The 15,296-nt window shown below is 38.3% G+C and overlaps 3 protein-coding genes across 4 annotated transcripts; 1 reads left to right on the top strand and 2 right to left on the bottom strand.

The window, feature by feature from the left end:
- Positions 1–246: 246 nt before the first annotated feature.
- On the bottom strand, positions 247–4,799 carry rbp7a (retinol binding protein 7a, cellular). The gene is made up of 5 exons (XM_007553290.2): positions 4,714–4,799; positions 1,483–1,601; positions 1,109–1,287; positions 871–972; positions 247–780 (listed from the first exon to the last, which is right to left on the bottom strand). The coding sequence occupies exons 2-5, from the start codon at positions 1,553–1,555 to the stop codon at positions 721–723; spliced, it is 414 nt and encodes a 137-aa protein (XP_007553352.1). The 5' UTR covers positions 1,556–1,601; positions 4,714–4,799; the 3' UTR covers positions 247–720.
- Positions 3,383–7,553, bottom strand: nmnat1 (nicotinamide nucleotide adenylyltransferase 1). The gene is made up of 5 exons (XM_007553291.2): positions 7,463–7,553; positions 7,004–7,143; positions 6,064–6,247; positions 4,714–4,838; positions 3,383–4,039 (listed from the first exon to the last, which is right to left on the bottom strand). Exons 2-5 carry the CDS (start codon positions 7,116–7,118, stop codon positions 3,636–3,638), a joined length of 828 nt encoding a protein of 275 aa, XP_007553353.1. The 5' UTR covers positions 7,119–7,143; positions 7,463–7,553; the 3' UTR covers positions 3,383–3,635.
- A 19-nt stretch (positions 7,554–7,572) lies between these two features.
- On the top strand, positions 7,573–12,929 carry lzic (leucine zipper and CTNNBIP1 domain containing). 2 transcript variants are annotated; one of them, XM_007553287.2, is made up of 8 exons: positions 7,590–7,653; positions 7,744–7,808; positions 8,030–8,155; positions 8,254–8,389; positions 9,035–9,133; positions 9,706–9,801; positions 9,965–10,046; positions 10,130–12,929. In XM_007553287.2, the coding sequence occupies exons 1-8, from the start codon at positions 7,612–7,614 to the stop codon at positions 10,183–10,185; spliced, it is 702 nt and encodes a 233-aa protein (XP_007553349.1). In that variant the 5' UTR covers positions 7,590–7,611; the 3' UTR covers positions 10,186–12,929. The 2 variants fall into 2 exon arrangements, with proteins under 2 accessions (XP_007553351.1, XP_007553349.1); XM_007553289.2 differs by lacking the exon at positions 7,744–7,808 and having other exon boundaries at positions 7,573–7,653.
- Positions 12,930–15,296: the final 2,367 nt, after the last annotated feature.

The raw sequence follows: 15,296 nt of genomic DNA, 5'->3' as shown, positions 1-15,296 counted from the left end.
ATTGCCATATTAAGCACAATGAGTTGCATATCTGAATTGGGAGGAAAGTGAGACATCCGTTTATAAAATCAAATATTTGAAAAGTGTGGCATGCATTTGAGGTTATCCCACTTAATCAGTATTTCAAGTCTATTTCAAATCTCAATCCGCTAGAGGCCTGAATAATTTTGGTCTTAACCACATAGAAAGTAGATATACAACTCTTAACTTCCCTTTTTTTGATGGACAAATATCACAAATTACAGCTTTTATTTAAACAAAATTTATTGAGCAAATTTCAAATCGTACAAAAAAAGTATCTCAAACACATTTTAGTATATCTTACATTTCTTTTAAAAAATATTCACATGAATAAGAGTTGTACAAATAAAACAATAAATGCAAATTGCACAGAACAACTCTCAAGGAGGAATTTCGAACAAGAGAAAAACCAAAAGTACCTTTAATCTGTTTTCAGCCAGCTGAAAAGTTATGAAACAATCCCGATGCTTCATCCTATAAGCTTGAATGTAGCTTCAGTATGCAGTGTAAAGCGGTGTAGTGGTGCCATCTAGTGGCGTAAGTTTATATCTACATTTTTTTTTCCTGATCTGAGCACCCCCATAGGCCTCGACTCTCTAGACTGGTGTGGCTTTCTTTTCTTCAGGGTCAGCAGTTGTGGATCGGACGCATGCTGTCCTCCAGCACTGAACGAATTCTCCTTTAACATCTCCTTCCTCTTTACTCGTTTACATTCTTCTTAAACACCTGCTTGCAGACTTCTCCATCACAGTGCAGTTCCTGAGGTGGACAATGTGACATAAATGTTTAGTGAATATGAAACACACGAAATTAAGACAAGTTGAAATTTCTTTGCAATTTCATTCCTACCAGATGGAGCTTGTCGCCTTCGACCCAGTGAGCCCAGCCTCGGTTCTTCTTCTCTCCAACCTGCTCACACGTTAGTTTATTCCCCTGCCATGTCACTGTCGACTGCGCAGACGGAAAACAGGAGAGAAAAAAAAAAGACGAGAGAGAATAATCAGAATGGGAGCAAAAAATTCGGTCAGCAGGTTTCATGCTTCATACAAACACCTGGGAGTGCTACGTTTACAACATCCATCCTCACCTTGATGTGCCTGTTGTCCAGTCCCTTTGTGAACTCCTCAAACACTTGACCGGTTTTGAAGGAGATGGCGTAGTTCCTGAAGGTGCTGAGAGTTTTGATGATATACTGGTCTCCCTGCTGCTCAATCACCTTTCTCAGCTTCAGCCGCAGGGCAATCTTTCTCAAATAAACACTGATACCTGGAATAGTAAAGGAATGTATTAGGAAAGCTTTTGCATACTCTTTGCCACATACAATAATAACCCTGGTGTAAAATCCCAGCTCAATTTCTCTTTGTATATTTGTGCATTCACAGCACAAACAGATTTTCTAGGTTTTTTTTTTTTTTTTTTTTAAGTTTTCATCCTATGGAGTATTTTTTAATTCAAACTCACCAAGTGCACTCATGTAGCCATCGAAGTTGACGTTGCTGATCATGTCCCATGTTCCACACAGACTGGCAGGCATGCTGATTTCTCTTAGCTTCCTTCTTCAGGGTGTTACTAGGAGCAAACTGGCGATCCCATGCAGATGAGCCTTAATAAATGCAGCTTTCAGAAAGTCCCTGTGACACACAGGTGGGTGTGTCAAACCCTCCTGTTTCCGTTGAAGTTAAGATCATGTGAGGATGCAGGAGGCACTCTCGTCAATACCAGGACAGCAATGGGAAGCAAAGACTTGTCAGACAGGTTCACTGTCAGACAACCTTTTAAGCTAGGCCTCAGGAATTAAAACACAAATGAAGGAAAAAAAACAAACAAAAAAAAAACAGACGTCATTGTTTACTGTCAGAAAATTACTGATATTTAGCTAAAAAAAATACGAGAATTTTGTAAATTAATTTCAGTACAATTGAAAATAATGTAAAATACCCTATTCTAGTATCATGCAACAACTAATTTAATGTTTTAATTTTGATTAACAATTAAACTGCAGCAAATCTCTCCTGACCTCAAACCAAATTAGGTTACATTGTTATCAATGTCATAATCACAACGGTCTACAGCAAAATGACAAACTTTTCTGTGCAGCAGCAAATTGAAATTGACAAGTAGACACACTGCAGCACAAAGTGTGGAAGAAATTCAGTTTTCAAGAAAACAAACATCACCTCGTTGTCTTGTCGTTTTTTGTTTTGTTTTTTTTTTAATTAAAAAGGGCCTCCAGCGTTTTCCTGGAACGTTTTGCTGAGATGTTGTCCATTCTATGAAAAAAAAAAAAAAAGTTTGGGAGGACGCCGCAGTTTTACTGCTCACAGCAATTTTCAAGAGAGTGGAGGCTTTGATGCAATCTTGGATTTCACACATTAATGCAAAGTTAATAATTTTCCTCTATGATGAAGTTAATCCTTTATTCTAATCAATCGCTTTCAAAATAATTATCTGTTTGTGTGATCGCATGATAACTTAACTTTCTCTAATCACACATTTTCTGAGGTCTGAGTGGAACTGAGCGTTGAAATATGAGCCATCGTACCTTTAACATGTTCTACAATCAATTAAATCAAAACTCAAGTGTACCTGAACATAAATTATTCCACCATGTTGTTGTACATAATAACACACACCAAAGCTGTCACTCCGATATTAAATGTGTTGTAAATGTTACCATTTGTATTTTTTTTGCAGAAAAAGCAGAGGTCATTGTTTGTGGTCCCAAAAATGTAATGTTACATATCAGCGGTTAACTAAACTGAAATGGTTTGCACTTCTTGAGTGACTGAATCATGTGGACTCTTTGTGTTGTTGGGTAGGAGGCCTGTTGGCTCCGTGCTCCCAAAACTAAACAATTAGCCTTTAGTTCTCTTCTGCAACAAACCTCCTGAAAATTGATTCCCCCTTTAAAATTAAAAATATAGTTTATTGAAGTTAAAATGTACATTATCAGGTTCCATTATTGTTTAACTGAGATTCCCCCCACCCCCACACCTTTCTTCATTTATGTAATTTTCCTGCAAACAGCTTTTAATGAGCGTGTGCATGAATGAAGTTCCTTTGCCTTATGCAAAAAGTAGAGGTGAAAAAATAGGGAGTACATGAAAACTAGGACCCTGAATAATTAGGGAGTATCAGCTTTCAGTCTCTGCCGCATTAGAATAACAAGAAAGAAAAGGGAACTCCCAAGGCGAAAATCAAAGAAACCTCTTTATTATTAATGTGGCACAAATCACTTAGTCCAACAAAAAGTGTTTCCAGGGAGACTTTGGCTTGTTAAAAGGGGATGGGGTGGTGCTTGGAAAATTCCACTTCTGAATGAAAATATATGATGAGATGACAGAGTGAAAGCAGCCTCAGAATCATTCAAGTATATTTTTATTCAATAAAAATTATTTGATCACTTTTTGTACAAAATATCAAATGTATAAAACTGTTCATTTGTAGTTGAACTTTAGCTCAGATGCTTTATTTGACAGGTGCAAAATGAAACTATAATTATTCAATTACTACAATCTGTGGAGGAGGCACTATTAAGGGCATCAACGAAATGTGCAACTCATTTTAAATTCACAGCAAAACCGGTTTTCGTTTGTCGTAAACATGTCAGTAAATTATCCGCTTGTAGAGGCGTCTGAGTATTTCTGAAAAGGTGCAAGAACCACGTCAGCGTTTTTCTGCTCGCTCTCGGCGCTGTAGAGGCTGTGTTCCTGAACGTAGCGGACGACGCTCTCGGGCAGCAGGTATCGGACGCTTCGCCCTCGACGAAGCGCCCGGCGCACGTGAGTCGCCGAGATGTCGTTGGTCACCCATTCATGGACGACGTGGATGTTCTTGCGATACTTCCACAAATCGTCCGACTGGTTGATGAATTTGTGCGGGTCGCCGCCGCTGCGGGTGACGCAAACCAGCCCGTACCGTCCCACGATCTCGGCGATGTCCTCCTGCTTCCACAGATTGGGGATTCCGAAGGATTCGAGGACGTCTGCCCCACACAGCAGCATCAGCTGAGGGCCGTCTGAGCACAGGGACAAGGGGCTCAGCTCTGAAGGAGCTCAGATGGGGTGTAACAACACTTGTTCAAAGATCTATTAGAAGACAACTTTGAAATAAAAGATTCTGTAGAATCAAAGACTGAATTTTCCATAGTTCCCAGTCTGTTTCTGGACCATTTTTAAAAATAGTTCAGTAAGAATGAATGGCAGATCTATCATGATTGTTAAACAAATAAATGGATGGATAAACAAAACATGCAGATATTAAGACAGGAAATAAAGTTGGAAAAACAAAAACTTTTGTATACGTTTTGGTTTGGGGAAGGTATAAAAAGTCCTTTAATGCTTAAGTTTAGGACAAGTTTAACTAATGATAATGATAATGATAAGCTCATGACACCATTTTTCACATGACCAGTTATTGTTTTGCTCATGTGTGACGCAGTTTTGCTTTAATATCAAGTGCATCTGTAATTACCACCTTGTTGCCCAGAGGCAATTTTCACGCTGCTTCACTCTGACAACTAACTTTGTTGGTTGTGACTGGCTGTCGTCCAGATCATGAGACAGAGCGCCCACACCCTACAAGAACTGCATTCCTGCACATCAGCAGAACGCACCAAACTGTAAATAAGCAAGAACGCCAAAAACACAACGTCTATTTACTCACACAACCCTACAAATATTCATAGCTCACCTCTTTTCCTGTGATGAACTGAACTCGCTATATAATTCTCCTCTATACGTCTCTTCTTTGTATACTTGATGGTGTCCACGTCATCCCTGTTATGTTCTCTAGCGAGCAGCTCTTCATAGTGATGCCTGTATGAATAAAGATAAAACGGCTATATAGTCAAAAGCAGCTGTTCAAATCCCTCAATCCATATGTGTTTTAAGATAAAAATCTACATCTGTTATTATTCTATGAAAACATCTTGCAGGTTACAGGCTGGTCTTTCTGATCTATGAGCCAAAAATTATTCTACGAGCAAAAATATTCCCCAGTTGCAATTTCATGAATGCCAAATATCTTGTTCAGCATTGAAGCTAAAATTGAAGGAAATGTTTAATGATTGAATGAAAGAAGCCAATAGGCCCGGCATTTAGCTGCTAACCTACTTTATATTTACCAAAGTAGAGAGTCAGAATTTGTGTGAAGTAAAAAAGACAAAAGGATCAGTTAACCATTAATGTGTTTAGAGTGTGTTGTAGCTGCCGTCAAACTCTGCAAACCTAATGAAGTAATGTAAATGTGATGCCCGGGTGATCGTGTCTCACTGCTCCAAATGGTAACGAGAACGACTACTTCAGCTTCAAAATGTGTTAATAAAAATATCCAAAAATACAGGAAATTAATTATCCAGAAATCTAGAAAATAATATATTAAAATATTCTGTCTTATCTACTTTGTTCATGTTTCAAAATAATGAACAAGAAGTTTTACTGTAGCAGCTCTGCTCACGTATCACACGGACCTAATATTGCCATCTAGTGGACGAAGCACGTAATAATCACATCACCCTTTCTTTAATGCACAAATGAAATGAAAGTAACATGTGACACTGTTTACATGAAACATAACTTCCAACTCAACTAATTCTGAGTCTGCTTAAAGGTATCAATACATTTTGTTACAATTTATTTATTTTTTTGCACTTATAAATTCAATCTATCACATTTTCCACTTCCTCATAACCTTTATTTTTAAATGATCTTTTATTTTTTGCAAGCAACAAAGCTGACTTTAGAAACTGTGTGATAAATCCCATTTCATAGAGTCTGAAACAGGAAGTGTTCAACTGTTGCGTAAAGAAATAATAAAAAGGTCTAAAGTCTGAATAACTCAGATACAAAAAAAAGGACATTAAAACTTTGGAAAACTTTACCAAGGTTTCAAATCAAGCCATAGTCGCCTGCATCACTCCATCTAATGTGAATATGCTTGAAGGCTAGCTGTCATCACAGATAGATGGTAAATAGCTAAAACAGAGTCAGAGAATGAAAAAAAAAATCCAAGAGAAAAATGTTTTGTGCACTTTAAACTTACCGGATAACTTTAGACGTCTCCACCCAGTCTGACTGCTGGCTTTCCCAGGAGTCCACTGTGATCCACTCTGAGCTTTCTGTGGCCAGTCTGGCCATCTCCACCCGGTGGCTGGCCTCAATCAAACCCTTCTTCTTATAGGCATCGCCCACCGGGGAGATGATTCCTTTTATCACACTGTACTGACCTTAAAAACACAAAGGAGATGCAGTTTTGGTGTTTAAATCACAGTAGGAGCGTGATTTGAGATGATTAAAAAATAGAAGCAATAATGAGTTACGTGGAAATATTCCAAAATTGCAGGTTAGCCTCAAATAGCCCAGGTGTCTTTTGGTCCACTTTGCACCAAGTTTAAAAGTGCATTATGTATTACTGTGCAAAATGAAATAACACAAATGATCATTTGTGCCGTTTCCAGCTCTTCAAAACCACTTTTTAAAGTTTAAAATTAACACTTTAGTACTGCTTAAGGATTTCAGTGCTTGAAGGAGGCCTTAAGTTCTAGACAGCATTAAATGCATTTTAGGATACTTTAAGCACAACCTTTCTGTAAAACATGTAAAAAGAAAGTAGCTCTCACTTTAAATTCTACAATTGTGTGTATTTTGTACATATTTAACATTACTAGGGTGTACTTTTAAAAAAAAATATGCCCAACTAAGAACCTATAAAGAAATAAGGAAAATCATAATATTCTAGAGTTATTTTCTATTATTTGTTGATCAGTTGTACAGTGTTCTACTTTCCACTTAGTTAAAGATGATGCTGCAGATACTTATCAGGCAGAAGACCGTAGAAGCACATCACAAAGTTCTCCCTTTCTTCACGGGCTCCAAGTTCATTTTAAGATTCATTTTTGATTAGGCTTACAAAGTTTCACAGGGAAGTAGACAGAAAACTCTTAACACTAAAACCAAAGGATGTAATCTTAAATGGCTTCAACCTGTGTCTTCCAGGTGATCTCTGGCCAGCTCAAACATCCTCAGGTGCATGTTAGTGATGGGGTTGAAGGAGCCACAGGCCAGCAGAACCACTTTGGATGTAGTGGGATTCTCCATTACTCATACTGGTGCAGGATTTGCCCTGCAACAAACACAGCAGCTGACATTACTAAAATGCGATTTAACGTAGTCCCTTTGGTTTAAAGGGACTACGTTAACGTAGGCACAAACAAAAAATTAACAAACCGAGATAGAATACTTAAGGTTTATTATGCTGAGAGCATAAATAGCAGTGCTATAACTTGAGCTAACATGTGTTAGTCTCGTTAAAGTTGAATTTTCCATTGTAATCTGGATTGTTAGCTCTATAAATTAGCAACATGGAGGTAACCCAAATTACTTTTAAGAAGACAAACGAAAAATAACAGTCGGTGTCCAAAAGAAATAGTACGTTTTCGTACCTATAATAAAATAATGCAGTTTCTGTTTCGCTCTTCTATGGGTGTCAGCTGTTTTCTGTACGTAGCTGACGTCGAGGGCTACGTAAGGATACACAAATCTGATTGGACAGAATTTACGAGAGCCGCACCCACGTTCTGAAGTTACGTTCATGGTCACAAATCCTCAAGACTTATGCGACTCGAGACAAACAGTAAACACTCTTTTTACTAAAATAGTAATTTTTTTTATATGGGTTTTTATGCGGTGGCTCTGTTCTTTATTCTATTGTTTTTCCCATTAGCCTGAGGCAAACGTCCGTCGTTCCTACGGCGTGTTTATAACTGGTTATTACAAAGACAATTCACGGTGAGATGCTGTGCTTTAGCATGCTAGCTTACTGTCAGTATCAATGTTTATCTGAGCCTTCGGGTTTATCGTGAAAAATAATCAGTAATAGTGACCAAATACAGTAAATACAGTGAATACAACCTTCACCGGGCATCCACTTTAGTCTGTTTGGGACTTACTGATTAATGTCATTCTGATCTGTTGCTTGTTAATTTGCTTCCTTAAATCTGACACTCCAGAGTTTGGAAACAGGATTTTAACATAATGGCATCACGGGGCAAGTCCGAAACCAGCAAACTGAAGCAGAACATGGAGGAACAGCTTGACAGACTGATGCAGCAGCTTCAGGACCTGGAGGAATGCAGGTGGACTATAAGCCAATCAATACACTCATTTACTTTTACTTTTCTCTTCTTTAAGGTCCTTATCATTTCTTTTTTTCCCCCTTTTTTTCCTTTTCTAGAGAGGACTTGGACGAGGAGGAATATGAGGAGACAAAGAAAGAGACACTGGAACAGCTGGAGGAATTCAATGAGTCCCTGAAGAAGATAATGACAGGAGACATGACACTGGTGGATGAACTTGGTGGGATGCAGCTGGTAGGGACATTTATTAATAAGCACTCGTTACTTTGTGGAAGTAATACTCCCACTCCGTGACAAAAATAATTTATCTCATCTCATGGGCATTTATGCGACATTTAAACCCTCTCAAAGTAGAATCTGTCTGAGAAGGCCTTACTGTCGTTTAATTCATATCTTAAGACCACACATTGTGTTGTAAAGGTTAACATGAAGGCTTTTCTCCTAAAGTTTCAAACAGGAAACCCACAGTGAATATTTTTTACTGTCATTAAAGATCTTCTATATGTTTGTCTAGAATTTGGCCTTCACGTGTATGCTGTAAAATCTGTGACGCTGTTGCATAAAAGCTCAATTTACCCTTGGAAAAAGTTTAAACTTGGCAGTGCTTTCTAAAGCGCTAAAAATAAATGTTAATTTTAATTTGATGAAAACAATAACCTAAACCGTGCAGTTCTGAACTGAAGAAATCAATATTTCGACTTACTTGTTCCCTAATTATGAGAAGCTGCAGTATCTGACGACAGTGACTCAGATGTTGCATAATTCGCTTTTAGCTACCCAGTTGTTAGCACATAAAATTCTGAGATTGTCTCATAAAAATGAAAATGTATGTCTAAATCTGTCCCACTATATCATTGTGACTGTCTTTATCTCCATCAGGCAATCCAAGCTGCCATCAGCCAAGCATTCAAAACCCCCGAGGTGATCAGACTTTTCGCAAAGAAGCAGCCAGGACAGCTGAGGACCCGACTCGCCGAGGTTTGAGTTACGCTTTCAAACATTGCGCCAATCAGTCACAGAAATGGTCAGAATGTTTTGTCAGTCACATTTAGCATATTCAAGGGTTGACTGCAGCATTTTCAGAATTTGGTCTTGTTCCGTTTTGTCAAATTGTTTAAACTTCCTAAACATTTCTTTTGCTGCTCCGTTCTCTCCTGGTTTTACCAATGAATGCACCTCTCACCGCTTTGTGTCCTCCAGTGCTGAAGAGCTGATAGACTCCATTGCTCCACCGAACATCAGACAACCAAAGCTCAGATCAGATCCCTGATTACACGGCCAAACCTGTGTCGTTACATTGACGTTGGCGTCAAAAAGGCTGTAAAAGCCCTAAATTCGGTTTTGAACGCAGTCTCTCAAAACCCGCTTGCTCTTTCCTATCGTCGTGAAACCATTCCTCTGTCAGTCTTCACGGAGCTTTGTTAGAATGATTTGTGCCGTTAAATCTTTTGACCGATGAGCGTTTGGCTCACGTCGCTCACTGCATTGTGGTTTTCTTTTCCATGGCTCTGCCTGAAAATTGTGCGGCCTGTGTGTGACATTCCGGGCAGATGGACCGAGACGTGATGGTGGGGAAAATGTCTCGGGACGTGCACACGCAGCAGAAAATGGAAATCCTCACAGCCCTGAGGAAGCTGGGAGAGAAGGTGACGAACACCGCACTGCGCAGTGTGATTCGGTGGCTTCTGCTAATGTTTCCCAATGCAGTTTATTTTAGTCATGTGGCAGCCATGATGTTGACAGACTGATCTTTTTTTTAAAGAGTTGTGACATTGTAGATGTATTCCCCCCCCCCTGCCCCCCCAACAGCTCACTCCAGAGGATGACACATTCCTGGCTGAAAACGCGACGGCGACTCTGAGTCAGTTTGAAAAAGTCACAGCAAACCTGGGTGAGCAGAAACACTTTATCAACTCTTTCGGTTTGTCTGATTACCAACGCTCATCTTGTATTTCTTTCCCTTTTTTTTTTCAGGGTCTGAAGACAAAATTATGGCCTTAGCCAGTTCTGGGGTGAAAACCCAATCATAGACAGTTTACAAAATTATAGTTAAAAGTCATTGTTGTTCTTATTATTAAAAAAAGGAAGGAAAAAAAAAAGAAGTGTGCCAATTAATCAAGTTTTGCATAAAAATCTGTGCAGTTTTTAGTGTTTCTAGAGATGCAAACATTTTTAATAGTATTGTTTTATACTTCTTCACTTTTGTAAATTTCAGTTATTTGTCCAAGTCTGTAAAATTGTAATATAGTTGGTACGAGTACATGCAGATGAATGTAGAGGTGCTGTGATTTGTAGTGTTGGTTTTCCTGTGTGCTGTTTTACAACCTGAGAGTTCTTAGACTCTTAAGGTTTTAATTAAACTGAAGTTGTTTGGATAAAGCAGAAACACTAGATGATCCTGAGCCTTTGTGAAGCCGCCTCAAGACTTGAACATCATCATTCAAGCTAGAATGAAAATCATTACTTGTGGTCTTTTAATGATTATTTTATTATTTATTATTATTATTATTATTATTATTATTTTTAACCGTGGTTAAACACAAGAATTGAGATCACCAGTTTGACTTTGTTGTGACAAGAAGAACGTTTAGAGGAATCAAGGTGAGGCAAGTGCTGAGCACGGTGTTGGTAGTATCATGCTGGGGTCTAGATATTTGCCCAAAGTGGATGGAACAGTGAATAAGGAGGATGACTACTATTAAATTGACTTGAAATCAGCAGGGGGGTGGTTGAAACTCGGAAACAGCTTGTTCAAACAACAGAATGTTCCTAAAAACAAATCCAAACTGGATGTGTTTGGATCGCTTTTCAAAGCTTTTTGAAATGTGACGCCAAGAAACCAGGCAAGTTAAACAAACGACCGATTCTACCAAGAAGATGAATGAAATATAGAGTTTCGCCAAAAGTCTTTAACAGATGGAAAAAGCACGGGGATGAGATATTAGTTGCTAATGAGCATTTATCTAAAAACACTTGGGGTTGTATACATATATTTCAGCCATTACCGGTATGCACAGGTTTGACTTTGTATTACTGAAAAGCAACAATAACAAACTTACACACCTAATTCTTGTTTAAAAAATAAAAAAATCACAGAGCTTGTATTGTACAATCGTCCCATGCTGGACAGATTGGCATAAATTAATCTCCAAAAGGCCCAAGCTAAAAGATTGGTATGTAAACTTCTGACCTGGACTGTTGTTTGCTGTAAGAAGCATAAAGTGACTTCTTACTGTGCAGAGCCGCTCCTCTACAGAACCAGTAAAAATGCTCTTTATATCAATCGTGTGTGAATTATTGCGCATTTCAGATATTTTAGTGACTAAACTGAGCAAAAGTCACATTTCAGTGCTGGTAGAACAGAATCAGTAGGTTACAGGAGGACAAAAAAAAAAGTTTGTTGAAAAGATGTTTGAAAAGTAGTTTCACACACAAGCATTATGATGGAATCAATACATTAAACATCGGTTTTTAAATGTTAGCTGTAGTTACTTCTTGTATCCAGCGGCTGTGGGAAGATACGCATCATGCGGTAAAACAGGTTCAATGGGTTTATTTTATTCCTCCTCCTACTGTCTATAACTATGACTGTTAGGTTAATTATCTCTAAATTGACCTTATTTATTAGAGCGTGTGTGTGGATGTATGTCCTGTGATGGTTTGGCTTCCTGGATTTTAGGCATGCTCCATAAGTCTTCAGTAATGTTCAAGTTGGCAGTGTTTAAATTTTATTAACCTGTGATCTTAAAAAAAAAAAAAAGTTGCACAATGTTTACTCAACACCAGGGGGCACTATTGCTCCAGACGTTCTGCATGCAGGGTGTGTTATTCCACCCCAGAAATGCATGTTAAACAGCGGCACAGTTACTGTAAAAAAAGAACAAAAAACAAAACAAGAACAGGAAGTGTTTACATCCCATCAGTTCATCCTTTATTTTGTGTAAGAGCGAGCGTCGACTTGGCTACAACCCGCCTCCAACAAGCAACAAAGGAAGCATCCAACATTTTTATGCAGACATCACAACCGTTTGTCCATTTGAGCAAGATTTGAAAGGAAACGGCAAATAAAATCAAATAAAATAAAAATAAACAATCTGGTCTGGAGGGTGACGGATGTGTGAAACAAGACAATCTCGAGAATCAGTAGTGCGTCACAGACTCCTTTCTCCGTCTCAACCCCACACGGGACATTCACAAACGTGTGGCTCATGCAAAGTGAATTCCTAGTAGCGGCGCTACGGCCTGGCTGCCGTTTTATGGCGAGAGGTGACTCAGGTTAAGGGGGTTGGAGTCATGGCGGAGGCTTGTGAGAGAAGCATTACTGACTTTTTGAACTGGACTTTGAACTGTCTGACAACGATGAAGATGCGAGTTTTGGAGATGGCAGGCCTTACTGCGACTGCGTAAAATTCATGCTGCCCTCAGAATCACTCCTCAACAACTCTGGCGATGGGACACGGTTCAAAAAAAAAAGAAAAGAAAAATAAACTCACCTTCCACTGTACACAGACAGCAAAATTTATTAGTACGCCCACATTATGCTGCCAAAGCGATTTCTTCATGTACTGTACATCATTTAAAGGTGGATTCAGTACAATATCTATAGAAGATACAATATGGATCTACTTTCTCTACACATCAACAAGGACACATGACATCTAATGTACAATGTTTGTAGTTTCAATAAAACTAGCGGTGGACTACAGTCACTACAAGCTGGAAAAAAAACATCTCAGCTTTGTAAGAAATCTAGCATCAAACAATAATAATAATTTTAAAAAAAGCCACAAATAAAAGAGCGTGGATAAATGTTTGTTGGTTTTTTTTTTGTTTTGTTTTTTTCTGTTAGACCTGCTAATTTTGCAACGATTGGCAAAAAGGCACTCCCCACCTCAGCTGGCTCAGACCTGGCCCCGTGCTTTACGTGTCGTCGTGGAAGGGAGACTGGTCGTTAAGCAATTAACTGGAGATTAGAAAAAAATTAAAATCAACTCTTTAAAAGTTCTGTCCCCATAAAGAAAATCAGATTTGGCCTCTGAAAACAGACTCATGCAAAAAAAGAAAAAAGAAAAATAACTAAAATCCAGCCACTTGAGCTTTTTGTAAACGCCGCTTCTGCGCCATGCAATGCCCCAAATCTGGTAGTAATTAACGCAGCTTTTAGTACCCTCACAACTAGAATAAAGCGCAAAGGATCGTCATCTTCTGGTTTTGTAAGACAAATATATTTATATATATATATATATATATATATGTATGTATGTATGTACACAACATTGACGGACAACAGTGTCTGAGAGGAGACAGGCTGGTCACATTTTCCCAATCGATCGTACGAGCTTCAACACTAAACTCCAGCAGGAAAATTAAGTTTACCAAATGTAAACAAATGTGTAGGAACAACTCTCCCAGCGTGGTTCCATGAACAACAAAGTCTAGTGGTCTGCTGTGAGGAAAAAAAAAAAAAAGAAGAAGCTATTTTTAAAGTGTTTTCCTGCTGAAATAGAGCAAAATCCGTGACGCAGGTTGGAGCAGGAGAACAGGTTGAAAATGCACCAAATAAACGTCTCAATCATCTTAGGATTAAACAGCCGTGGAGCAAAGAATCATTTTTCTCTCTGAAAAATGATTCTTTTTCAGAGAGAAAAAGAATCATTGGATTGAAAAACAATCCAACCGCCACCACTGAACCTCGGTGGAGGTGCGGAGCGAACCTCTGCTGGTCCAAACTTCGGGACCTACTTTTCAAAATCTCGCAGCCTTGCTTTCCAAAAGTACCAAATGTTTGTGAAATAAGCGCAGCTGATCTGAAAAGTAAAACCAAAAAGATTCCTGCTGTACAACAACGAGTTCCACCGGGAACGAAATGAGGTGAACGCCAGGAGTCGAGCATTGCCACCTGTGCAAGCGGAGCCAAGCGTGACGCATCGATGGGCCAAAGACGCCACGATTTAATAAATAAGTCATTTATTAAATATTTATGTGTCTTAATCATGATATAGGAAGTGATTTAGCTGTCATTATTTAAATATCACAATGTAATATGGAGCATAATTAAATGTGGAGATGGTTGATTAGCATCTGGATTCACAATGTTAAAAATATGAAGTATTTCAGTGTTTATTGAAATATTTCAAAGTCCTGCGGTGGCAATTGGTTTTAAGGCTATAGAACAAAAAACAAACACAAATGCTTTATGTATCAGTTGTGATACAAAATAGCTTTGAGTTGGGTGCTTAAAAGCATCTGATGAGGAGTTAAATTTTTAAAAATATAAAAAAAATTGTTAGGCTGAAACTGCAGTACAGGCCAACCAATCAGATGTTAGGGTGTCTTTTACAACAGCAAGTTATTTCATGACAGCAGAAAATCTGAAACATTTAAATGAAATGATAAAATTCTTGTTTCATTTTAATATGTAATGAAATTTAAAATCAATAATTTACACATTTAATTCTGTAATCAGTAATTTATTGACATTCCTCTTTGTATATCAATCCAAATTTTTGCTTACTAAGTCAGTACTGCGTAGAAAGATTGGAGAAATCACTTAAATGACTTATTTTTCAGATTGCGGCGCTTCAGGTCCTCGACAGTAAACGGAGCGAAAACCTGTCGAATCATCCTTGCTCACGAGAAAAGCACTGGAACCGATTTCACTTCTCGCGGAAAACGACCGAAAGAAAATGTCAAAAAAAAAAGAAAAGAAAAGAAAAACAGACACCAATTTGTCATGGAAACCTCCGCGTAACAGTCCTGGGTTTCTCATCACGAGGCAGACTTTTGGGGAAAGCGCGATGGAACAGCTTCAGCGGAAATTCAGCAACATGCTACGGCCTGCAGTGACACAAATATTCTACATTAAGTACGGCGTGTTTATTTTTTTTTTTGTTGTTTTTTTTTTTTTTTTTTTTTTTTAAAGATATCGAGCCCTGCTGAGCGGGCTTTCACTAAACACATTGACTAAATTACATTGTTGTTTTCATATTTACAAAAAAATCTTTAAAAAGCAATTCATTTCTCTACACATAAGACTTCCCAAGTTTTCCTCATGCACTAAAACAAGAAAAATAAAATAAAAAAGAGAGAGAGAGATTGCAGGCTACTTCGATAAAATTGCTTCACTGTGGACTACAAAAAA

The sequence above is a fragment of the Poecilia formosa genome, unplaced genomic scaffold (assembly GCF_000485575.1).
Source record: "Poecilia formosa unplaced genomic scaffold, Poecilia_formosa-5.1.2 Scaffold56, whole genome shotgun sequence".
In the NCBI taxonomy this organism is placed as follows: Eukaryota; Metazoa; Chordata; class Actinopteri; order Cyprinodontiformes; family Poeciliidae; genus Poecilia; species Poecilia formosa.
The sequence above is the reverse complement of the archived record's forward strand: the minus strand, read 5'-3'. Positions and strand labels throughout refer to the sequence as shown.

Bases quoted from the DNA above. Each gene is read 5' to 3' on its own strand.
- rbp7a (XM_007553290.2), bottom strand. From the start codon at position 1,555: ATGCCTGCCAGTCTGTGTGGAACATGGGACATGATCAGCAACGTCAAC. The intron at 973-1,108 runs GTGAGGATGGAT...CCGTCTGCGCAG, and splicing joins TGGACAACAGGCACATCAAG to TCGACAGTGACATGGCAGGG. The intron at 781-870 runs GTAGGAATGAAA...TGTCCACCTCAG, and splicing joins AAGGCGACAAGCTCCATCTG to GAACTGCACTGTGATGGAGA.
- nmnat1 (XM_007553291.2), bottom strand. From the start codon at position 7,118: ATGGAGAATCCCACTACATCCAAAGTGGTTCTGCTGGCCTGTGGCTCC. The intron at 4,839-6,063 runs GTAAGTTTAAAG...TTATTCATACAG, and splicing joins GAGACGTCTAAAGTTATCCG to GCATCACTATGAAGAGCTGC. The intron at 4,040-4,713 runs GTGAGCTATGAA...CCCTGTGCTCAG, and splicing joins AGTTCATCACAGGAAAAGAG to ACGGCCCTCAGCTGATGCTG.
- lzic (XM_007553287.2), top strand. From the start codon at position 7,612: ATGGTCACAAATCCTCAAGACTTATGCGACTCGAGACAAACA. The intron at 8,156-8,253 runs GTGGACTATAAG...TTCCTTTTCTAG, and splicing joins CAGGACCTGGAGGAATGCAG to AGAGGACTTGGACGAGGAGG. The intron at 9,802-9,964 runs GTGACGAACACC...CCCCCCCAACAG, and splicing joins TGAGGAAGCTGGGAGAGAAG to CTCACTCCAGAGGATGACAC.